Genomic DNA, 25,466 nt, shown 5'->3' on the forward strand with positions numbered 1-25,466 from the left:
CCAGCTTGGTTTACTGTTTTGTGGTGTGATTAAACTGGCATTCACAGTGTTTATCATTGGCAGAGCCTTGGGCCAATGAAAATAAATGCCTTAATATCTACAAAGCACTTTTGAGATAGAAAGAGGGAAACAAGAGAGCAGGAAGTAAAAAGCTATATGTGTTCCATTGTTCTTTGTGCTAGAATATTACTTTTCCTAGGTCATGAGGCCTCCTAGGTCTGACTTCCACCAAGAAGGTTTGTTATCTCTGGTTGAATCTGTGAGGCCTGAGGCGTAGAAACAAAAATATGAAAGAGAGAAGAAAATTAAATAAAGTAGGAGTGTTGGGGAAGAATAATAAAATTGGAAAGAAAAAATAGAGGTGAGGCTTGAGGATATATATGTTTATTTCTCTTGGTACCAACATTTTGCTCAAAAGTCTAATGTAGGGGGCACCTGGGTGGCTCAGTGGGTTAAGCCTCTGCCTTCGGCTCCAGTCATGATCTCAGGGTCCTGGGATTGAGCCCCGCATCGGGCTCTCTGCTCAGCAGGGAGCCTGCTTCTCTGTCTCTCTCTGCCTGCTTGTGATCGATCTCTCTCTCTCTCTCTCTCCCTGTCAAATAAATAAGTAAAAGCTTTAAAAAAAAAAGTCTAAGGTTATATGTCTTGTTTTAGACAATGATAGAAATTAAGATTAATGCATAAAATAAATGGATGCTCTCCATAAAATGCTTGTTCTTTCTTGTGTCATTATCAATAAATTAAGGAGAAATAGAGTGAGCAATACAGACCCAGCTCATTTTAAAGAATGAAAACAAATGACAGTATAATTATTTTGCCACAGATCCCAAAAGTCAAGTCATTATTTTAAGGCAGGAATTTTCTTTCATTTTCTGTTTCTCTATCACATGTTCAGATTTCTTGGCACAATACAACCATAGCATTGTGTCATATTCTTGGCCTGGTGTTTTTGGACTTTAGAAATTGATTTCGAATATACCAACAGTGCTGGGTTCTTCCCTTTATAGAGTTTGGGTAACAGGCATCAACTGTTGCAGTAAAACAACTCCAGAAGTTATTCTGAGATGTGAGAATGGGTTCTCTCATTTTCTTTTCCTCTCTTGTGGTGTCATTCTAAGCAGAGTCTCTTTTCTTAGACGTGGGGGATTGTGTGCTTGTTCTGGCCAGCCTAAAACGTCTTCTCTCTTTCCTTTCCTTTGTATTTAAGTATGAGGAGATGATGATTATCTGTTGGAATTCTGCATGTTGGCTGAGTGCTGTTACAAGATACAGTGCAGCCCTGACTGCTACTGCACTGAGATGCTGAGTAGAACTTGGGAGAAAAAGACACACAACTGTCCTGACAGGTCTCGCTTCAGATTTATGGCTCGATATTTCAAATGTGTTCCCAATTATACATGCAATTCTAATGCAAATGCCTATTAAATTTGATTCTACATTTCCAGAGATGATTATATCCAACTCTCTCTTCTCTTATAAAATCTACAAAATCCCTCCCCTCTCCCTCTCTCCCCCTATCTCACAGCTGCTGACCTCACTTCATATTACAGTGAGAAAAATGCAAATCAGATGCCACTCACTGCATCTTCCCAGCATTAGATCTGCCAGTTTATGTGCATCTGTACTGGTGTGTTTTGCATGTTCTTTTACAGTGGTGTCACTATTCTAAGTTCAACACTACCACTTTTTCTCTTAATCCTATCCTAGTCCCCCAGTTCAAGAATGGTGCTTTCCTTTATTTTAGAAAATTTGCTCTCTCCTAGTGCATTATTTAAGCATACTTCAACATTTCCACCCTCTGTCTTTGAAAGTCCCTCCCTTGACATGATAGTCCTTTCTAGCTGGCTCTCCCTTTTTCTCTTTCCCTGCTCAGTAAATCTTGTTAAAAAATTGACTGTATATAATTGCTATCAGCGTTATCTCACCTTTCTTCAAGTTCATCATGTCAGGCTTCTGGTTCATTTATTTATTTATTTATTTATTTTAGACTGTTTTTAATCACTTCCTTGAAACTGCTTTTGCCAGGATTTCAGATGATGTATTTCCAGGTTCCAGGTCCATAAGTCACTTTCTGTCACCTTACTTTCCCTTTCAGCATCATTCTATCCACTCCATTCTACCTTCTCCCTTCCTTGAAACGCTATTTTCTTTTGGGATTTCTGACAACAGATTCTACTTATTTCATCTGTCCTTCATTTGTCATTTCTTCTCTGTTTGTCATTTCTGGCTCTCCCATACTCCCTTAGAATTCACAGGGCTCCATTTTCAGCCCTCTTATCTTTTTTATTACGTATACATTTCTCAGAAGATGTCTTCAAGTCTTTTGACTTCACAACTTTCAATATTGATCATGTATTTATTGCTCCCATCTATTGTGTATATGGGACGTATCTGTCATGTATATATACATGTGTGTACACAGATACACACACACGTAAGAAGCTCCACAATAATATACTGTGGAGATAATTTCTCCATGATATCTTTAATTAGATATCAGACTTCACTTGGCCCAGAACGAATCTCTTCATTTTGCCCTGCCTTTTCAAAACTTGTTTGCCAAGTTCCCTAGTTTAATAAATGGTATCACATTCATCTGTTGCTTAAGAATAAATCACCAACTAATTCCTAATTTGTCTCTCACTCCCTACATTAAAACTATAAGGAAGTCCCAATATATCTGAAATTCAACCTTTTCTGTCCATGCTTTCCTCCTGTGAAGCATTATCTCTTGCTCAGACTGCCAGAGTAGCTTTCTCTTCTCCATAGCTAGCTAGACTGAGCTCTTAAAGCTTATAGTAAATGCGGTCACTCCTTGCTTAAGGCCTTGCTGTGCTCCCCGCTTACACTGAGGATAAAATCCAAATTCCTTACCATGGTTTATGAGATTCTGCATCTCTGACTACTTGCCAGCACTGTGAATCCACCACTTACGACTTCTCCTCACTATATCAACTTAAAAAAAAAAAAAAAAAGAGCCAAGTTTTTGCTATGCTCAAAGCATTTGTTATGTTCTCTCTACCTCTTCCTCCAGTTCCTTACATGGCGCACTTTTCACATCCTCCATGACAGTTCCTTAGTGTTATCTACCCTGACAATTGTAGCACAATAAACTATATCTCTATTCATGTATTCAGTATCTCTATTACATGGCTCAGTTTTATTTTTGCCATAGCACATGCCACTGTGCTATGAGATGCTTCTTTTTCAGTTTATGTTGTTTTGCCTCTTTCAAAAATAAGTTCCATGAGACCAGAGAGGCTATACTCTATTCTCTTTCTTAAAACTGTGCAGCCCTTGGTTGGCAATAAGTATTTGCTAAATAGATAAGTGGAGGTTAGCTCTTTTCTGAAAAAATTGACAGTTGGGTTTAGAATGCATGCTGGGTTCTCCCCCACCCCCCACCATATATGTGCTGCCAAAGCAAGCATGAGGATTTTTTTGTTTTTTGTCTTAAGATATATTTATTTATTTGAAAAAGGGAGGGAACATGAGTGAGTGGTGGAAGGGGCAGAGGGAGAGAAAAAGAGAGAATCTCAAGCTGACTCCCTCTTGAACATAGAGTCCAACTTGGGGCTTGATCTCACCACCCATGAAGTCATGACCTGCGCTAAAATCACCATTTGGTTGCTCAACTGACTGAGCCACCCAGGCTTTCCAGAATGCATACTGATTTTAACTTTATCTTAGTTGGTAGAAACTTGAACTTTTATTAGGTTATTATTATTATTTTTTAATTTATTTATTTGTCAGAGAGAGAGAGAGAGCGAGAGCGAGCACAGGCAGACAGAGTGGAAGGCAGAGTCAGGGAGAAGCAGGCTCCCTGCGGAGCAAGGAGCCCGATGTGGGACTCGATCCCAGGATGCTGGGATCATGACCTGAGCCGAAGGCAGCTGCTTAACCAACTGAGCCACCCAGGCGTCCCATTATTAGGTTATTTTTAATTAGTTTTTAGGAGATATTCTTTTGTACTTTATGATACCAAGGGATTACTTCCTAAAGCAGAAGGTGGTGCGCCTGGATGGTTCAGTTCGTTGTGTCTGGCTCTTGGTTTCGTCTCAGTCTGTGATCTTAGAATCATGGGATCAGGCCCTACATTTGGTTCACTGCTCAGCTGGGAGTCGTCTTGAGATTCTTAATCCCTTCCCTCTGCACCCTTCCAAATAAACAAATCAGTCTTAAGAAAGGATAAAATGGGCTTTTCAGTAACTTATAAACTTCTGCAGCAAGGATAAGCAAACTATGGGCCCTGTGTACCCTTTGTACAGCCTGCAAGCTAAGAATGGTTTTCATATATTTAAAATGGTTAAAAACAACAGAGAAGAATATGTGACATGGATTATAAATGTCTTACAAAGTGCATAATACTCTCTGGCTTTTTACCAACCAAAACCAAAAAACAAAATTAAAAAACCCCCAAAAAGTTTGCACACCCTTGCTGGAGAGTCTGGCCCTTCATTCCCTGTGTGACCTCATCTATCAGTATGCTGTGTCTCCATCTACTTTGATCACATTAGTCAGGCACACTCTTAACATCAGGACTTTTGCATCTTCTATTTCCTCTCTATGGAACACTCTCTCCTTCATAGGTGCATAGCTGTGGCTTATTTCTCCTTTTCCTTTATATCTTTACTTAGCTGTTCTATTCACAGTGTGGCTTTTCCCAAGCACTTCATTTATTTTTTAATTTTAAAAGATTTTATCACTTACTTGACAGACACACAGAGGGAACACAAGCAGAGGGAGTGGGAGAGGGAGAAGCAGACTTCCTGCTGAGCAGGGAGCCCAATAGGGGGCTCGATCCCAGGACCCTGGGATCATGACCTGAGTCGAAGGCAGATGCTTAATCAACTGAGCCACCCAGGCATACGCTGAGCACTTCATTTAAAATTGCAGTCTCATCCCCATTCCCTCTTTTTCTCTTTTTTTTTTTCCCACTGGATTTATTACCACTGACATGCAGTGTATTTTACTTATATTCTCTCTCTTCCCATAGCGAAGGAAGAGAAGTTTGGGTTTTATTCTGAGTGTAAGGGGGGAGCACAGCAAGGCCTTAAGCAAGGAGTGACAGGATTTACTGTAAGCTTTAGGAGTTCAGTCTAGCTGACTATGTAGAAGAGACTAGTAGAAGAGTAAAATACAGAAGTAAAGGTACCAGTCAGAAAGCTACTCTGGTAGTCTGAGCTAGATAATGCTTCACAGGAGAGCATGGACAGAAGTGGTTGAATTTCAGATATATTTAGACTTCCTTATAGATTTAATGTAGGGAGTGAGAGACGAATTAGGAATATTCCCAAAGTAATACCTAGCACATAGAAGCTTTCATGAAATATTCATTGAATTAATGGTAATGGATTAGAGTTTCTTTGAGATCAAAATTTTAAAAAGAGCTTTTGGGGCACCTGAGGGGCTCAGTCAGTTAAGCATCTGTCTTTGTCTCAGGTCATGATCTCAGGGTCCTGGATGGAGTCCTGCATTGGGCTCCCTGCTTAGCAGGGAGAGGCAGACTCCTTCTCTCTCTGCCTCTGCTGCTCCCCCTGCTTGTGCTCTTTCATGCTCTGTGTCTGTCAAACAAACAAACAAACAAATAAATAAATAAATATTTTAAAAAGAGATTTCTGTCAAAAACATCAATTCTCTTAACTTTGAGTAACTGCTGTGAGTTAGGCCTTGCCTCAGATATGTGGAGATATATAATATAAGGTCCTTGCCTACAAGGTGACTAGTGTAGTAGTGAGAACAAACATGGAAATAAGTGAAATTAAATATAAGATGGGACTAGTCATGGTGCTTTTCCCTTGCTGATTAAAAGCTGTTGAATTGGTGCTCCCTTCGGCAGTACATATACTAAACTTTGAACAATACAGAGATTAGCATAGCCCCTGCAAAAGGATGACAGGCAGATTTGTGAAATGTTTTATTTATAAAACAAAAACTTTTGATCATTTAAAGCATTTTTTGTAAAATTTTACAGTGTTTATATCAAACTCTACATTGTTAATGATTTTATATTCTTTTTTAATGATTTTTATCATAAAATCTTTCTTTTTTTTAAATCATGACTTATTATCTGTAGATTGTTAAGGATACAGTTCCATAAAAATAAAAGTCCCTCCTTAAAGCAGCTCTTAAACATTGTCATTAGACATAAAACATATAAAACTATTATTTATTTTCTTGTATACTTTTGGGGATGGTATCATATGAAATTGATATATATTTTTAAAGGTTTTATTTACTTATTTGACAGAGGGAGCAAAAGCAGGGGGAGTGGCAGGCAGAGGGAGAGGGAGAATCAGGCTTCCCGCTAAGTGGGGAGCCCAGTGTGGGGCTTAATCCCAGGACCATGGGATCATGATCTGAGCTGAAGGCAGACGCTTAACTGACTGAGCCACCCAGGCACTCCTGAAAGGGATATTTTTTAAGCCAAGTGTAGGTGTTTAGGTAGTATTACGAAATTTCACATCTTAGTTTTTATACTGAGTGTTAATGGAGCTTTTCTCAGGAAGATAGAAGGAGAGGAAGTGTGTGTGTGTGTGCGTGCGCGCGCACACATGCAATATCTGTATATTCTCTCTCTCTCTAGCATTTTCGACATTAAAGAGATGTTTAATAGGTAATACTTTGTCAGTATAATTTTGCTTCTAAGTAGCATATTTTTAAGCTCTTTTTCTTTTTTTGAAGATTTATTTATTTATTTTAGAGAGAGAGCATGAGATGAGCAGGGGAAGGGACAGAAGGAGAGAGAGAAAATCTCAAGCGAACTCTGCACTGAGTGTGGGGCCTGAAACAGGGTTCAGTCTCATGCCCCTGAGATCATGACCTTAGCTGAAATCAAGAGTTGAATGCTCAGCTGACTGAGCCAGCCAGGTGTCCCTTTTAAGCTCTTTTTTTAGCTTAAACTTCTTTTTTCTAGTGAAAACACAAATAGCTGAGTCAGGTTTGATTTTTGGTATTTCTTTAAACCTGACAATAGTAGCATTCTATTTTTCTCTTAAATTTGCATGGGAGATTTTTATGTTGGGTAACCTATTATGTATGTATTATGTGTGTCTTTTTTGACAAAGGGAAAGCCATTAGACATGTAGTTTCTGAAAAAAGTATTTATGGCTTCTTAATAAAATGGAAGTTTTGAAGAGCAAGAATTATTCCTTTCTAGTTGTTCTTAGGTGCTTAAAGATAAGGAAAGTGTTCATTTTCATTGCATTGTAATGTTAAACTGTATTTTCCCTAAACTCTATTGTTTTGGGTAGATTTATCAATAGAGGGGATGTACTTAGTTTCCTTTTTATGCATGTGTTGAACAAATATTTAATGAGCATCTGTACACTAAGAGGAACTATGCTAGGTGTTAAGAATTAGGAAAATGTAGCAAACATGGACCTTGAACTCTAGGAAAGCATTTTTATTCCTTTTTCTTTTCTTTTTTTTTTTTTTTTTTAAGATTAAAAAAAATTTTAAGTAATCTCCACATCCAGTGTGGGGCTCAGACTTAAAACCCCAAGATCTAGAGTCATAGGCTCCATTGACTGAGGTAGCCAAGCGCCCCTAGGAAGACATTTTCATAGATACAATGAGATATAAATCTGGTTCATAGTAATATAGCAGCAATAATAGGAACAAATTAACATGTCATAAGTTATATTTAGTTAAAGTGAATGCAGGAGCTGAAAGCGATCAGTAGTAGTTATGGCCTAACAGATTTACCTAAGTTTGGGTTTGAATTTTAAGAGGTAGAGACTGAGGGAACAATGACAAAGTAAATAGGGGCAGATTTAGTAGATCTAATGTGATCCTGAGAATTCTGTATTTTCAGCAAGCTCCCACATGATGCTAATGATATATATTCATATAAAACTTCTTGTGACGGAGACCAGTAGAGATCAGATTGTCTTTTCCATTTTTGCTTTTTTCTCTTCTTACCCATTAATTTATTCATGTTTGTGTGAGAGTGGAGAGTGTTCAGTCTATTATTCATCATTTCGTTGTTAAAATAGTTGAGAACTCATCAATTGAGAATCAGATTTTAAAGGATTAATTCATTTATGAATCTCCTTTCTCCTTTTCCTGCTTGAAAAATAATAAATATATAAGTCCACTTAGAATTTAATCCCAATTAATTAATTCAGGCATAATAGCAGTCTGAGAGAGTTTATAAAAAAATCTATACTAAGCCATTTAAATCCTTTTCATTCTGTTTGCACTTTAAGGTATGGATTTACTAACATATTTGGATTTTGTTGTCAATTTGGATTTAAATCAAATTATATATTGATCTGTTTATAAGTAAAGAAAAGGTAATTTCATGTTTCAAAGGTTCTGTTTTGTCTCAGAATATTTATTTTACATTGTAGTAACATCTTTTATTTTTACCCTTAACATATGTTTTGATGATACTGCCTTTTGTATTCTTTACCTAAGAAACAGTATTGAAAAGGATATTAGTGAGATAAGAAATTGGGTGTATTCATTCCCTCTAGTTAATTTGTGAATTCAGAATTCTACATACACTTGTGCTTGTGTGTGCACACATACATAATACAAGGAGGTGGGGTAGAAAAGACAATAGGAGAGAGATTGATTTAATCCTCTTATAATTTTCTGTACTTTTTTTAGTTATCTGACTTTAAAAATAAAATCATTTTATTTTCATATTTAATTATCCTTTATTCTGTACAGTGAAAATGTAGAAGTAATAGCCAGAAAACTAAGATAAAGAAAAGAAATTGAAAGTATAAAAAGAAAACCTTAGGAAGTAGAAAATTAAAGATCAAAAAAATAAGGGAAACTTAAATGTGCCATAGTTGGACTACCTTCTATTAGTGTGATACAGAAGACCCTATTTTGAGATAAAACTGTATCTCATTTAAAAAAATGTAGGTATTTATGTATTTGTTTTAGAGAGCATGCATGTGTGTGCATGTGACCAGGGGGAAGGGTAGGGGTGAAGGAGAGAATCTCAAGTAAGCCCTGTGCCAAACAGGGAGCCCCATGGAGGGCTTGATCTCATGACCTAACCTGAGCTGAAATCAAGAGTCTGCTGCTTAACCAACTGAGCCACCCAGGTGCCCACATGTCTCATTTTTTAAAAACATAACTTTAAAATGTTTTAAAAAAATTTTGTCTATTGGGGCATCTGGGTGACTCAGGTCATGTCTCAGTGTTGTGAGATCAAGCTCTGAGTCAGGCTTCACTCTTAGCTTGGAATCTGCTCGGGATTCTTTGCCTCATCTTTCCCTCTCCCTCTGTTCCTCACCCAAACTGTGTGCTCTGTCTCTCTCTCCAAAATAAATAAAATATATAAAAAGTATTTTGTCTATTTTAGAAAATTTAGAAACTACAGAAAACCATTAGGAAAAAATTAAAAACAGCTGAAATTTTTAACTTTTTAGTATTTTAATTTTTTTGATTTTGCGTGTGTGTGTATACATGCACACATGTATGTTTAGGATCATGCTTTGAATTCAGCTTGGTATTCTGTATTTGTTTCTTAGCATTTTATCATGTCTTTTTGGAGTTGATGGAGATAATCATTAAAATTCTGTGACTAGTATTTTGAAAATCAGAAATAACATTTTTGGTTTTTAAACACACACTACAAGTTGGATTGGAATGTTGTTGGGATGGGGTAGGGGCAATGGGATTTTTTTATTCTCTTTTCTGAAATACAGCTAAAAACACCCTGAACTAGATCTGTGACTTAAGGGTAAAGTCAGAAATTTAAAAAAATCATTAGCTCTCGGATAATAATTATGATAAAAAGTACTGAAGAGTGAAATGGGTTTTAATTGGATTAAATGTTAAGCGTATAAAGTTGGCCCTCGAACCAAAAAATACACAGGTAATTTTAATTAGGTTTCTTACTCTATGCAACCAAGTCACCAGGTTGCTGTAGGCATTAGTGGTTGCTAGCACCATCTGGAATAATGCATATATATATAGAGTGAGAAGAATTATACGCCAGGTGAGATTTTTTTCTCCCTTAAAACAGAGAGTGAAATGTTTGTACCTAGTAAAGCAATGTTATGAGGAATTTAATTTTGAGAAAGAGCAATTTGATTCATGAAAACAATTTTGCTTTATTTTTTTGGCCTTTTTAAATGCAAAGTACCAATCTTTTTTTCCCATTAGTTGATATAATTGATATCAGACTAACAAAAATGGAATTACTAGCATAGAAAATTATGTAATGAGGAGGGTGAAATATAAACATGACTTACGTTTCTATTTCTTTTATTGGTAACTATTTTTATTATATTCTCTGTGGTTGAATCTTTCTGTGAATAGTCAAGATAGCAGAAAGTACAGATCTGAAATGTGACCTTGGCACAGCTTATTAGTATGTACTTCCATTAGAGAATGACTTTTTATCCTACTATTTATGTCATTAATATAGTATTTGATTTTGAATAAGTTTTTTAGTTAAAATTCTATGCTGAAGAAACATTTAGAAATTACTTTTAAAAATTTTGTTGTGTGTAGGTCGGATCATATTCAGATCAACCTAAAAGAGAATGTGTGTTTTCAAAACCTTGTAGAGAGGATTCCACAGTTATGTTTTTGACAGTATTATTAATCTCTGAGAAACCTTCGTTACAGACAACAATAAAAATGCCAGAATTCTTTCATTAATTTCATAAATGTATAGTTAAGCTGGAGGGAAGTAAAGAAATTTATAGGGGTAAATACACAAAATATAAAAGATAGGGTTTGTCTTGTGATAAAATTGGTTTAACATTGGAAAATCTCAAAGACATGTCAATAAAATAAGCATTCATGTATTCACAATTAAAATGACAACTTTTGGCAGACAAGGAAAGATTAAAAAGTTCCCACAGAAAAAAGTTAACAGATATTCTAGTCAATTATGAAATGTAAAAGCATTTTGCTGAATCAAGAGAAGGACAAAGATACTCACTCTCAGTACTCCTTTTCATCATGCTTCCGGAAATTCTAGGAAGTTCAATGAGAAAAGATAAAAAGAATGAAAGATTGAAAAAATCCTGAAATACCCAAAAGAATATACAGAAAAATTATTAGCAGAAACATTTACCAAGATCGTTCCATATAAACCCACATATTGAAATCAAATGCATGTCCACATGCCAGCAAGAAAACATTAGAATAAAATTAATTTAATAAACTATATCACTGGAATAATTGATTTAAGAAAGGTTCATCTGGGTTTAGGACTATTAGATGAAAAGTTGATGAAAGGTGAATTTTATACACAGATGAGAAGGCTGTTACTACCTTAATACATTGATGAATCCTAGCTTTGTTACGAATGGGAAAACCAGACATTACATGCTTTCCAATGTGAGGCAATATGAAATATACACTGCCATTATTTAGTATTATGACTTACAGAGTTAAAACTGAATCTGGTTAAGTCTTTCAGGCTAAATCTCAGTATCTAAAGAAAAGGAAAAGCAGGAAATGAGTTAAATGACTCCATGAAGAAACAGACAAATAGCCCAAAATGTAAGTCATTTTATAAGAAAAACTGAAATCTGTTTCCTTAAGAAGTCAGTGGCATTTTAAAAAGGGGGCAGAGGAAGAAGTGAGGGATTTTTCTCTAATAGAACTTGGAAGGATTTAACAAACACAATGCTGTGAACCTTTAATGAATTCTGATTCAAACAAGCCAACTGTGAAAAGATTTATTTTGAGATGACTGGGGACCATTGAATATGTATTGGACATTAGATAACAATGAATTGTTAATTTTGTCAATACTTACATTGTTGAAAACTATTTTGGGGGGAGTACTTTTTATAAGGAACTTTGTAATGACATGGTGTCTGAAATTTAAAATGACAACAAAAAATATAAGGTCCCTAGGAATAAAATAAAGTCTTTTATTGAAGAAATTCAAACACTTGTTGAAAACAAAGGTTAAGGATAACTAAATAACTAGAGAGACATACCATGTCAATGAATTGAAAGGTTCAAGAGCATGAATATGTTTGTTCTTCCCATATTGATTTGTAGATTCAGTACAGTTTCAATAAAATTCCCAAAAGGTGGCTGCTGAGTTTTGATTGCTCTAGTTGATTGGTTGATTCGCTGGTTTTGCAGTTTGATAGCCTGGTTCTGAAGTTTATATGAGAAGTCTAAAGGCCAGGAAACACCAAAGTGGTCCTGAATAAGAACAAGGTAGGCAGGCTTGACTGAAATAACTATTGAGATTTTGTATAAAGGCATAATAATTAAAGAAATACAGATTTGGCACAGAAATTCGCAAAGATACTAGAGAGCCACAAAATAGGCGCACTTGTTTTCAGAAACTTTCTTTATGACAGTTGTGACAGTGCATGTTAGTGCTGCTAGGACAATTAGCTATCAATATATGTAAAAAATGAAATTTTATTCTTACCTCATGTCATACCTGAAAAATGAAATTATGTCTTTAGTTCATATCATATACAGCATCAGGGTCAAATGGATTAATGACTTCAGTGTGAAAGACAAAGTTACAAAATTTTTAAGAGAATATCTTTATGAGGTTGGGAAAGGGAAGATACTGTGAAAAAAATCACAAAATTGCAAACCATAAAGAAGATTGGTACACTTGATACAATAAAAATTTTAAAATTTTATAATTAAAAACATATCATAAAGGTAATTCATAGATTGGAAGAAAATATTTGTATAACATATAATAGGGGATTATTATACAAAATACATAAAATATACTTAAAGTCATTAAGAAAAAGATACCTAATTAAAAAATGGGCAGAAGATATAAGTAGCTATATTATAGATGTAGAAACAGGAATGGCCAAATACCATATGGAAAGATGTTCAGAACTACTGGGGAAGATGGCAGAGTAGGAGGGCCCTAAGCTCACCTCATCCAATGGATACATCTAGATAACAGCCACATAAGTGTACATAACCCAGAAAATGACCTGATGACTGATAGAACAAACTCTCTGTAGCTAAATGTAGAGAAGAGGCCACATTGAAGAGGGTAGGAAGGGTGGAAAAGTGGTCAGCAGCTAAAGGGACCCACAGGGTTTTCTGTGGGAGGGAGAGATGCCTGAGATGTGCAGAAATCAAAGAAACAGACTCTCACACTAGGAATTCCAAAATCATTTGTCTTTGAAAAACAGAGGTGCTGAATTTCATGAATTCTTCTAGTCAGTGGGGCTTAAAAATCTGGAAATCTGAAATTCAGCAGACTCCTGGGAGAGCCAGTAGAGCGAGAGAAACCTGAGTCCCCACTTTCAAAGAGATAGCACAACAAATAGCTCCCTAGAGATACAGCATAGAAGCAGCAGTTTGAAAAATACATGGGGTATACTGGAGGGAGATTTGTTTACTAATCTCAGTGTGTGTGCTGGAAGGAGAAGCATCCCATGAGATTTCTCCAGGAATGAAGAAGCTGTTGGACACCATTTCCCTACCAACTCACAAGCATAAACACATGGCCACCTGTGGGAACAAGCTCAGTGTCCATACTAGTATGGAAACCACTTAAGGCTTTCAGCTGACTTTACAGTAGAAACTTTGCAGGCCAGAAGGGAGTGGCATGATATATTTAAAGTCCTGAAAGAAAAAAACCTGCAGCCAAGAATACTCTATCTAGCAAGACTATTATTCAGAATAGAAGGAGAGATGAAGAGTTTTTCCCAAATAAAAGTTAAAGAAATTCATGACCACTATACCAGTCTTAGAAGAAATGGTGAAGGGGACCGAATGGAAAAGAAAGACCATAAGAGTAAAAGCAATAACATAAAAGAGTAAACACAATAGAATTAAGTGTATCTATAAAAATCAGCCAAAGGATTCACACAATAAAGAGATGTATGATACTGTATACCTAAATGTGGAAAGTGTACGGGGAAGGAGTAAAGAATGAGCTCAAACTTAAGTGACCATCAACTTAATATAGACTGTTACATGCATAAGATGTTGTATATAAACCTAATGGTAATCATAAAGCAAAAACTGATAATAGATATGCAAAGAATAAAGAGAAAGGAAGCCAAATGTATCACTAAAGAAAGAGAAGCAAGAGAAGAACTACAAAAACAACCTAAAACATGTAACAAAATAACAATAAATACATAGCTATCAAAAATTACTTTCAATATAAATGGACTAGATGATCCATTCAAAAGATACAGGGTGACAGAGTAGATAAAAAAAAAAAAAAAAAGCAAGACCCATCTGTGTGCTACCTACCAGAGATTCGTTTCAGACCTGAAGACACATGCAGATTGGAAGTGATGGGATAGAAAAGCACTTATCATACAAACCAAAATTAAAAGAAAGCTGAGGTAGCAATACTTGTATCAGACAAAATAGACTTTAAGACTGTAACAAGAGACAAAGAAGGACACTATATCATTATAAAGGGAACAGTTCAACAAGAAGGCATAGAATTGTGGCAATTGTAAATATGTATGCACCTGACGTGGCAGCACCCAGATACATAAAAGAACTAATAAACATAAAGGAAATAATTGATAGTAATGGGACTTGAACTTTAATTGATAGAAGGGACTTCAACACCTAATTTACATCAATGGACAGATCATCTAAACAGAAAATAACAAGGAAATAGTGTTTGAGAAGGACACATTGGACCAGATGGATCTAACAGATATATTCAGAACGTTTCATCCTAAAACAGTAGAATACACCTTTTTTTCAAGTGCGCATGGTTGTGTTCTTCAGAATGGATCACATATTAGGCCACGAAACAAGTCTCAACAAATTCAAAAAGGTCAAAGTCCTACGATGTCATTTCCAACCACAGCACTATGAAACTGGAAATCAACCGTAAGAAAAAATCTGGAAAGACTACATATACATGGAGGTTAAACAACATGCTGTCAAACAATGAATGGGTCAGCCGTGAAATCAAAGAGGAAATAAAAAAAATATGAAGACAAACATAAATGAAAAGACAGCAGTCCAAAATCTGTATAGCAATATAGGCCTACCCCAAGAAGCATGACAAACCTCAAATAACCCTCTTGTAAGAGCTAGGAAAAGAAGAACAAACAAAACTCAAAACCAGTAGAAGGAAGGAAATAATAAATAGTAGAGCAGAAATAAACATAAACTAAAAAAGACCCCAACAGAACAAATCAGTGAACCCAGGAGCTGGTTCCTGGGAAAGATCAACAGGATTGATCTTGACTTGACTCCCCACAGAAAGAGAGGACTCAGATAAACAAAATCAGAAATGAAAGAGATAGAACAACTGAAACCACAGAAATACAAGGGTTATAAGAGAATATTTTGAAAAATTATATGCCAACAAATTGGATAGCCTAGAAGAAATGGATAAATTCCTAGAAATGTATAATTTACAAAAGTGAAATAAGAAGAAATAGAAAATTTGAACACATTGATTACCAGCAATGAAATTAAGGCAGTAATCAAAACCTCCCAACAAATAAAAGTTCATGACTAGAGACTTTTAGAGATGATTTCTACCAAACATTTAAAGAAGACCCATACCTATTCTTCTCCAAACTATTCAAAGAAACAGAAGAGAAAGAAAAGAAAGCTTCCAAATTCATTCTGTGAGGCCAGTACTATCCTGATACCAAAACCAGTTAAAGACTCTACTAAAAAAAAGAACTGCAGGCCAATATCTCTGATGAATGTAGTTTAAAAAAATCCTCAACAATGTATTGTCAAACCAAATCCAACAATACATTTAAAAAAAATCAGTATCACCAAGCGAGATTTATTCCTTGGATAGAAGAGTGGTTTAATTCATAAACTAATGTGATATGTCACATCAACAAGAGAAAGGATAAAAAACTGCATGATCATTTCAATACATGGAGAAGAAGCTTTTGACAAAGTACAACATCCATTCATGATAAAACTCTGAACGGAGTGGGTTTTCAGGGACCACACTTCAACATAAAAAAGGCCATATATGAAAAACCCACCATAGACATCATACTCAAATGAGGAAAAGGTGGGAGCTTTTCTCCTAAGTTCAGGAGCAAGACAAGGATATCCATTCTCACCCTTTCATTCTGGAAGTTAATAGGCTGGATTTAATAGGCTGTGTGTAACAGACAAGTTGGGGGAGTCTTGCTTTAGTGTGTCCTGCCATCCCTAGGAGGCTGCCAGGGTATTCTTTTTTTCTCTCTGTCAAGTCACTTTCTTTTGATGGCTCTTGTCACCATGATGGCAGTGAGGTCTGGGGACTGGAGACAGTGTGTCCCTAGAACCACAGCACGAATTCCTTGCCAGGGCCCGAGCATTCCTGATGCAGAGGCTGCTGCGGTCTCTGCTGTGAGCGCTTGCTCGTCTTGGCTCATCGTTTCTTCACATTCCATGTTACAGAACATCTGCACCCCAAGAAGGGTCTGGTGGAGGCAGATTTAACCCCTTGTTTTCCAAGGATCATGTAAAGTCATTGAAGTTGTGAAAGTCTATTTTTTTCCCCTGTAAATCTATTTTTCAAAGAATATAAGAAACATCAATGACCGGATCTGTCCTCCCTCCTCTTTCCCCTTCACCTAAGATCATCATTCCTGTTTGTATTGTCTTTATGTCCAGAGTAAACTAGGTGACTTATTTGTATAAAATGTTATTTTGCCACAAGAGACAGTAATAAAAGATTTTCACAGTTTAAAAAAAAAAAAAAAGTACTGGAAATCCTAACCATAGCAGTCAGACAACAAAAAGAAGTAAGAGGCCTCCAAATTGTCAAGGAAGAAATAAAACTTCTATTTGTATGTGACATGATACTGTATGCAGATACTGTATACAGAAAGCCCTAAAGATTCCACCAAAAACCTTCCTGAACTGGTAAATGAATTCAGTAAGATCACAGTATACAAAAGCAATATATAGAAATCTGTTGCATTTGTATACATAGAAGCAGAAAGAGAAAATTTAAAAATAGTCCCTTACACAGATGTACTAAAATATAAAATACCTAGGAATAAACTTAACGAAAGCGGTCAAAAGCCTATAATCTGAAAACTATAAAACATTGACGAAGGAAATGGAAGATAACACTAACAAATGAGAAGATATTCCATGCTCATGGACTGGAGGAACAAATACTGTGAAAGTGTCCATATAGCTGAAGTAATGTATAAATATAATGCAATCCCTATGAAAATATCCATTATTTTTTTCAGAGTTAGAACAAATGATCCTAAAACTTCTGTGGAACACAAAAGACCCTGAATAGCCAAAGTGATCTTGAAAAAGAACAAAACTAGAGATGACACAATCCCAGATTTCAGGATGTAGTACAAACTTGTAGTAATCAAAACAGTATGGTACTGGCATAAAAATGGATACATAGATCAGTGGAACAGAATAAAAAACCCAGAAATAAGCCCACAATTACATCATCAATTAATCTATAAAGGAGGCAAGAATATGTAGTGGTGAAAAAGTCTGTTTAAGAAATGGTGTTGGGAAAACTGGAGAGCTATGTGCACTAGGGTGAAAGTGGACCACTTTCTTACACCATACACAAACATAAATTCAAAATTGACTAAAGACCTTGAAAATCCTGGAAGGAGAGCACAGATAGTAATTTCTCTGACATCGGGTGTAACATCATTTTTCTAGATATGTCTCCTGAGGCACGGGAAACAAAAGCAAAAGTAAACTGTTGGGACCACATTAAAATAATAAGCTTCTGCACAGCATAGGAAGCAATCAACAAACAACAAGAATGCGAGATCTTTGCAAATGACGTATCTGATGAAGGTGATAGGGATAAAATATATAAAGAACTTCTGCAACTCAACATGAAAAAAACAAATAATCCAATTTAAAAAAGGACAGGAGACATGAATGGACATTTCTCCAAGGAAGACGTACAGATTACCAAAAGACACATAAAAGACGGTGAACACCACTCATCATCAGGGAGATTTATTTATTTGACAGAGATCACAAGTAGGCAGAGAGGCAGGCAGAGAGAGAGAGAGAGAGTAGGAAGCAGGCTCCCCACTGAACAGAGAGCCGATGCGGGGCTCGATCCCAGGACCCTGGGATCATGACCTGAGCTGAAGGCAGAGGCTTTAACCCACTGAGCCACCCAGGCGCCCCCAATCTACTCTTTCATAGCACTGATGTTGGTAGCCTTTCCCTGTTTCCAACATAAATCTCTGAATTGATTTCTTCAGACTACCCTTTCTCATGTTTTATGGCTTTGTGCTTCGTAAAGCACGTGCTTAAACTTAGTTTCTGAAATATCATTGTAACCAATTTGCTACCTTTGTTAGGAAAGAATTTTGAATTGCTAGAAAAATCTTGCAGCAAGAATTGTTTGTTCATTTTCAGCTGTTACTTGGTGTCAGTGGTATAGATTTGTAAATGAAAATGTTCTTTTCTGTGCATATATATGAAAAGCTTGGTTTTTCTCCCCTTTGTCAATAGGCAAGTGAAAGACCAGAATAAGAAGGTAGCAAATCTGAAGCACAAGGAACAGGTGGAAAAGAAGAAGAGCGCACAGATGCTTGAGGAGGCTCGACGAAGGGAGGACAATCTCAACGACAGTTCCCAGCAACTACAGGTTAGAACACGAGGACAGTCTGAAAGGATTGGGTGAAGAGATTTGATCCATAATTGCATGTTGTTTTCCTCTTCACCTTTATCCTCCTCTTTTTTCTCTTTGTAACCCTGCTTGCTGCCTTCCTCTGAGACCAACTGTTTAGCAATAAAGGAATGGCTTTAAATAGAAAAGGCAAGTTTTATTCCACAGCTTTGTGAGGACATCCCAGCATAGGAGAAAGTTCACCTTGCTTCAAGTCGATCACATTTAATTGGTAAGTTCAATGTCAGTTTAATGAGTGGGTTCTGTTAAACTTCAGGGTGGTCCATGTTAGAGTTTGCCATCTTCCTTCATTAAAGTGCATTGCTAAACTTGGTTCATGTCTGTTGAGCGTCCCCCTGTGTTTTTCATTCTTCTTTTCCCTTTTTTCCTGCCTTTTCCTTTTTGCCCTCTCCCTCTTTCTTCCCTCCTTTTTAAACATTCAGTGTAGAGAGCATATTTCACAGTCATACAGGATGTATAAACTACAGAGTGATAATTGATGTGTAGACCTAATGATTCACAAATGAGGGTGTAGTGATGATATGAGAAGTGTGTATATGTGCCCAGTACTTGGCCGTAGGCCCTGGTCATTCACGGCTTCTAACCTTTACAGTGATCCAGTGGACAGATGGTTTTGTACACATTTTATAGGTAAGGAAACAGACTCAGAGAAATTGAATTAGTCACCTAAATGCACACAGTTGTCAAAGTGGCTCAGCCGTGACTTTAACTGAGACTTTGTGGATCTCTAGCCTGTCAGAATGAAGGTTTAAATTTTAGAGAAGAATATCATAAGCTTTGCTAGAAACCTCTGAAACTTCTGCCAAGGCTGCTAAGCCATTGTCACTTCGTTTTTCTCTTTACAACTTCGAATTGGGTATGAGAGACTTTGTCACAGTTGCATTATCATGAAATCTTTACTAGAGAGATTTGGAGGAGTTATTACTATAGAAGCCATTTTTAGACTTACAACAAAGTCTATTTCAGACATATTTTTAATTTCTTTTTTCATTTATCTTTTATATAAAATTTATTGATTATAAAGTACATAGTGCTTATAGGAGTAGTATACATTTTCTCAAATGCAGCACCTTTTGATAAAGCAGCATACCAATTTTCCCTCCCTCTTGCCAACAACAGTCAATACTGCCAATTTTCTCTTCCTCCCTGCCAATCTGATGGATGGAAAATATTTAATTTTTGTTTTAATTTATATTTCTCTGATTACCAGTGAGGCTAAGTATTTATTCATGTCTTAAATTGTCATTTGTTAATGTAAATCAGATATTATTCCTCCTCCGTGTTGGCCCTTTCCCCAAGCATTTTTTGGTTCATTTATTCCTGTTAAGGGAACATATAAATATTTATCTACAACTATTTTTAAGTTGTTCTGGGCTTTCACTTTTTACCTATATATTTTTTTAAAGATTTTATTTTTTTGAGAAAGAGAGACAGAACATACACAAGCCAGGAGAAGGGGCAGAGGGAGAGGGAGAAGCAGACTCCCAGCTGAATAGGGAGCCTGATGCTGGGCTCAGTCTCAGGAGCCTGGTATCATGAACTGAGCCGAAAACAGATGCTTAACAACTAAGCCAACCAGGTTCCCTCACCTTTACATTTGTTTGTTTGTTTGTTTGTTTTAAGATCTTATTTATTTATTGAACAGAGATCACGACTAGGCAGAGAGGCAGGCAAAGAGAGAGGAGGAAGCAGGCTGCCTGCTGAGCAGAGAGCCCCATGAGGGACTGGATCCCAGGATCCTGGGATCATGACCTGAGCCGAAGGCAGAAGCTTTAACCCACTGAGCCACCCAGGCACCCCTTACCTTTACTTTTTCTTTAAAAAAAAAAAAAAAAAGATTTTATTTATTTATTTATTTGACAGAGAGAGCACATGAGATCACAAGTAGGCAGAGAGGCAGGCAGAGAGAGGGGGGGGAAGCAGACTCCCCGCTGAGCTGAGAGCCCAATGCAGGACTCAGTCCCAGGACCCTGAGATCATGACCTGAGCTGAAGGCAGAAGCTTAACCCACTGAGCCACCCAGGCATCCCTACTTTTTAATTTAAATTATTTTAAGGTATTTTGTGTCATGAGGGTCTTATTTTTCTTTATTGCTAAATTTTTTATTGATAGGAAATTATTTCATTGCTCACAAGTTTGAATTGGCATCTTTATATTTGATGAAATTATTTAATAGACTATTCCTAGGATTTCTTTTAACCTCATTTGTTGAAGTAGGATCACATTATTTTTAATTACAGAAAATATTTATTTTATAGGACAAGCCCTTATTTATGTTACCTCCTTAACTGTTTCATTTATCTTGTGCCCTCTGTCCCTTTAATGTTTTGTTACTTATCTATCTGTGTAAATGGAAAGATGCCCTTTTAATCTTTGTCGGTTTTTATGTTAACATCAAAGAAGTCTTCACGTGTAATATCCCATTTCCTTTTAGTATAATTTAAGAAGTAAGTCAGATTATTTATTTATATATTACATAGAAAAACTAATTTAGAGTAGATGAATGATTTTTCCAAGGTGTTTCAGTAAGTGATAGCTATAAATTTTATGAGAAATGATAGTTCATGGCTATATACAAGATACACATGGATGTAATTTATTGAAATATAGGGAAAGGGCATAGTATTACAAATAGGATAATTTGCATCTGGTCTCAGCTCTTTTACTAATTTTGCCACTTACTTCTTAACCATTTTAGTGCAAATGACAACCTAGTGGTAGCTAGCATTCAGATTGTGATCTCTGAATAGGATTCCCCACTAAAAGAAGCTAGAGATTCTTGGAGAAATGGCTAATCACAGTTTTCATAGGAGTAAAATAGTAGAAAAGCAATTGATTTAAGATTTGTATTAACAGTAGCTCTTAATACCTGAATCTTTTTGTGTTTTAAATTTCTGCATATATATTTGGGCCCATCTATTGATGGTTTTATGAAATAGGAAATGCAAATGGAAGGAATTATTTTAGTATTTCCACTATAGGCATAATAATTCTAGGATTATAATATGTTCTCTATCATGTTAAAAAGTATAGTTAATGTTTTCAACTTTTATGAATAATGAATATTTAATCTTCATCAGATGCCACCTGTCTTCCAAAGATTAATTCTTTTGATCATGTTAAGAAGCACATAGTGTGTTTTGTTTGTGAAGATTTGAACCTACTTTAAAACTAGAAGGTTCATTTTCATGTTTTGTTATTCAGTGACTGACTGCCAGCTATGGTAGTTTATTGTGGCTTTAATTTTCCTAGCAGAAATTACAATTTGCCGCAAAGCAATAGTACTGTTTTTTAAATTTGCCTTTCTTTATTCTGAAAGATAAATATATTTTAAAAAATACATAATAAAACGCATATGCATACACACAGTGTAAATAATACATACAAAGTGATCATCTCAGGAAATGAGAAGATTATTGGTATCCCAGAAGTCACCTGTGGATTCCTTCCCAATCATTCTTTCCTCCCTTCCTCCAGAGGAAATTATTACTTGGATTTTTATTGCTCTTTGCAACCTGCTTATATATTAAATAAAAAGTATAAGTTAGCTTTACATATTTTTATTTTATATAAATGGAGTCATCAAATTTATTCTTTTGTGACTTATTTTGTTCAATATCATATGTGAGGTTTGTTCTTGATAGTTGTGTGTAATATTTGCACATTTGTCCTTGCTGTACTGTTTTTTTTTTAACTTCAAAATTCTATGTTTTATCTTGAAAGTGTTTTGAAAAGATAACTTCATTTCTTCCCAGTTTTCCATGTTTTGAATATTTAGTTGGAACTTAAAGTATTCCTTTTTGGCAGAGCACGAGTTTGGAAATAAGTTGTTACTTTACTCATTGTCCTTGGCTCAACACATTAAAAATGTTCCAAAAAGATTAAACAGATTCCTTACATATGAAATGAAAATCATACCTGATAATGGAGGGAACTTGGGAATCCTGCAAACTATAAACATAGCCATTGTTTATCATGGCCTTAGTTATGAGTGTCCTTTTTAAGATATGACTGCATACCATTGTATTCTGTTTGTACCTTTGTATTCTGGACTGTTATAACTAAGATATATTAACTAGTCTCAAATTTTTTGGTTTTAGAAGTCCTTTTATACTCTTAAAAATTAGTAAAGTCTCAAACAAGATTTTTTAATGTGGGTTATAATTAGCATATACATATACAGTTAGCTTATTGACCTGGGTATCCTTCATCTCGTTGTATCTGAAGATGCATCTCCAGCAATATAAAATATTCACATAAAAAGTTATTTTCAGTGTTGTTGGTAAGTGTGAACTATTGGACAACCTAACTGCCTATAGATAGAGAGTGCTTGAATCTCCTGTGGTACACCCACACATTGGAGACTTGGCAGCTTTAAAAAAGAGAGGAAGATCTCTAATGAGCTGATACGGAATGATTTCCTGGACATCCCATTAAGTTGAGGAGGGGGAGAAGCACAAAAACCATTTGTCATATGCTAATCTTTGTATAAGAAAATATACACATATCTGATCTTTTTTTACAAAAGAAAACAGGAAGGGTAAACTAGAAAGTAGAGAGACCAGTAATCTATGGGAGTGTTGGGAAGAAGAATGGAAAGAAGGGGGAAATGGAATTGGGGTGGTACATTTGAAGAGAACCTTCTCTTAGCGTATCTCTGTAGAGAATAGCTCTGACTCTCCAAACCACAGTAATATTTCACATACTCTAAAACCTAAGTAAACAAAACCAATCAGATGCATTGGGGGTAATCAAAAGAGAATACAAACACAAACAAGCAAACTTGTTTTATAAACAAATAATACAAACACCCTCAAAGGGGCAGGGAGGAAGGAAACTAACCTAAGTAGCTTTGGAAAATATTTTCTTGATTGAATCCTATTAAGCTAAATAGAACTGTATATAAATCTTGTAATCTAGTAATGTGTTTCTTACAGACGATAGGCTAGCCATTCTGAAAGTACTTGATATGTGTACTAGAATTCAAATAAATATTGGTAATGAGGGCTGAGGTTTTCATTGTTCAAGAATTTATAAATAAGCAAAGTGGGAAGGCTTAAGTGAGCCTTGTAGTGTTAGACTGGAATCAAGAGATATTACTACGAAGTCATGGTATTTAATTTATATGCAGATAGATGTAGAAATATTACTGCTGTGTGTATGTGTATGGGGTTATTGTATATGCTTTTATTTCCTAACTATCCATTAAGAGGGCTTAGAAGCAATACGCATACCTAACACCCAGATTTTGTTTGCTGTATACCTTTCTCTAGTGAAGTGGACCAAGGCATCTTGGAGAAGTAGTTGATTTCAGGGCTAGGGCAGGGAAAATAAAAAGTGAGCCTGGATAACTTTGTGGTTCCAGAAAATAGGAAAGTGCTCAATAGAAAAATGGGGGCTTGTGGAAAGAACATAGGAGCCAACCTAAAGGAGCATCTGATAGCTAGCTCATGCTAAAACAATTTGAGTTAAAAAAAATGATAATATTTTAATCCATAATATTTAATGAAAATAAATATTCATGAGTCCATACTGATAAAAGTAATCAAATGCGAAAGTTAGTGCAGGAGTAAGGATAGCTCTTTTCCAAAGAAGATTTCTAATTAGTAAGTGTAGAAGGAAATAGATTTTAAATAATCACTGTGAAGCAAACACCTCAGTAAGAACTGTTGCAGACAAGATCCACTGATGCTTGTGAAAATTAGTGGGTGAACATTTAAATCATCATAAGACTGGCATAGTTTCAAAATATATTCCCTAAGATATTTACTAATGTAAGACTGTAGTGGTTCAGTGAATGGACCTAGTAGATACCTTAACAAAATGATCAAGGTTAACATTACCAGTAGTCAGATATACTGAGAAAGAGACAGTATCATTTTTGTGTTGCTCTTTCTCCAAAATAAATTATCATATTCCAGTCATGAGAAAATACCAGGCAAATTCATATTCTGGGACATTTTATAAAATAACTGTGCAGGGGGCACCTCGGTGGCTCAGTGGGTTAAAGCCTCTGCCTTCGGCTCAGGTCATGATCCCAGGGTCCTGGGATCCAGCCCCGCATCAGGCTCTCTGCTCAGCAGGGAACCTGCTTCCCTTCCACTTTCTCTGCCTGCCTTTCTGCCTGCCTGTGATCTCTGTCAAATAAATAAATAAAATTTATTTAAAGAATAAATAAATAAATAAATAAATACTTTAACAAGGTATCAAGGGGGGCACCTGGGTGGCTCAGTGGGTTAAAGCCTCTGCCTTCAGCTCGGGTCATGATCTCAGGGTCCTGGGATCGAGCCCCACATTGAGCTCTCTGCTCAGCAGAGAGGCCTGCTTCCCCCCACCCTCTCTGCCTCCCTCTCTGCCTACTTGTGATCTCTGTCTGTCAAATAAATAAATAAAAATCTTTAAAAAAAAAAAAAGGTATCAAGGTATCGAGGTCATGAAAGACAAAAACTGAACACTGTTATAGGTGGGTTGGTGGGGACTTAGAAGAAATGTTAAGTAAACGAAATGTGAGATCCTGGATTGAACCCTGAGACAGATAGAGGACATTAGGGAAAAAATGTTGAAATTAGAATAAGGCCTTTAGTTTGGTAAAAAGTATTGTACTTTGGTAAAGTATTGTCAGTTTCGTAATTTTGATCATTGTTACCATGGTTATGTAAGCTCTTAACATGAGAAGAGGTTGGGTGGAGAAGTATATGGGAACTGTGTACTAATTTTGCAGCTTCTCTGTATATTTATAATTAGTTCAGAATAAAAAAATTATTTAAAATTGTCATTGACTCTCTTTTCTCAGCAATTTTAATTACCTACTTCACTTTCCCATCCCCTTAAAAGAAATGAGCGATCAATTTCAAAAACCTCTTACCTCCAAGCTTAATGATACAGGATAGATATATTA

The 25,466-nt window shown here is 35.9% G+C and overlaps 1 protein-coding gene across 21 annotated transcripts in view; it reads left to right on the top strand.

Moving 5' to 3' along the window:
* Positions 1-25,466, top strand: part of ERC1 (ELKS/RAB6-interacting/CAST family member 1) — a 550,222-nt gene that overhangs the window by 208,224 nt on the left and 316,532 nt on the right. For all 21 annotated transcript variants that reach the window (XR_014313630.1, XR_014313631.1, XR_014313632.1 and 18 more), the window contains one exon: positions 18,391-18,526. Coding sequence is in view for 15 of the 21 variants with exons in the window: in XM_082738040.1 (XP_082594166.1) it covers positions 18,391-18,526 (136 nt within the window). In the remaining 6 variants the exon portion in view is untranslated. The remainder of the gene's footprint in view (positions 1-18,390; positions 18,527-25,466) is intronic.

The sequence above is a fragment of the Mustela nivalis genome, assembly GCF_964662115.1.
Source record: "Mustela nivalis genome assembly, chromosome: 7".
Taxonomy (NCBI): domain Eukaryota; kingdom Metazoa; phylum Chordata; class Mammalia; order Carnivora; family Mustelidae; genus Mustela; species Mustela nivalis.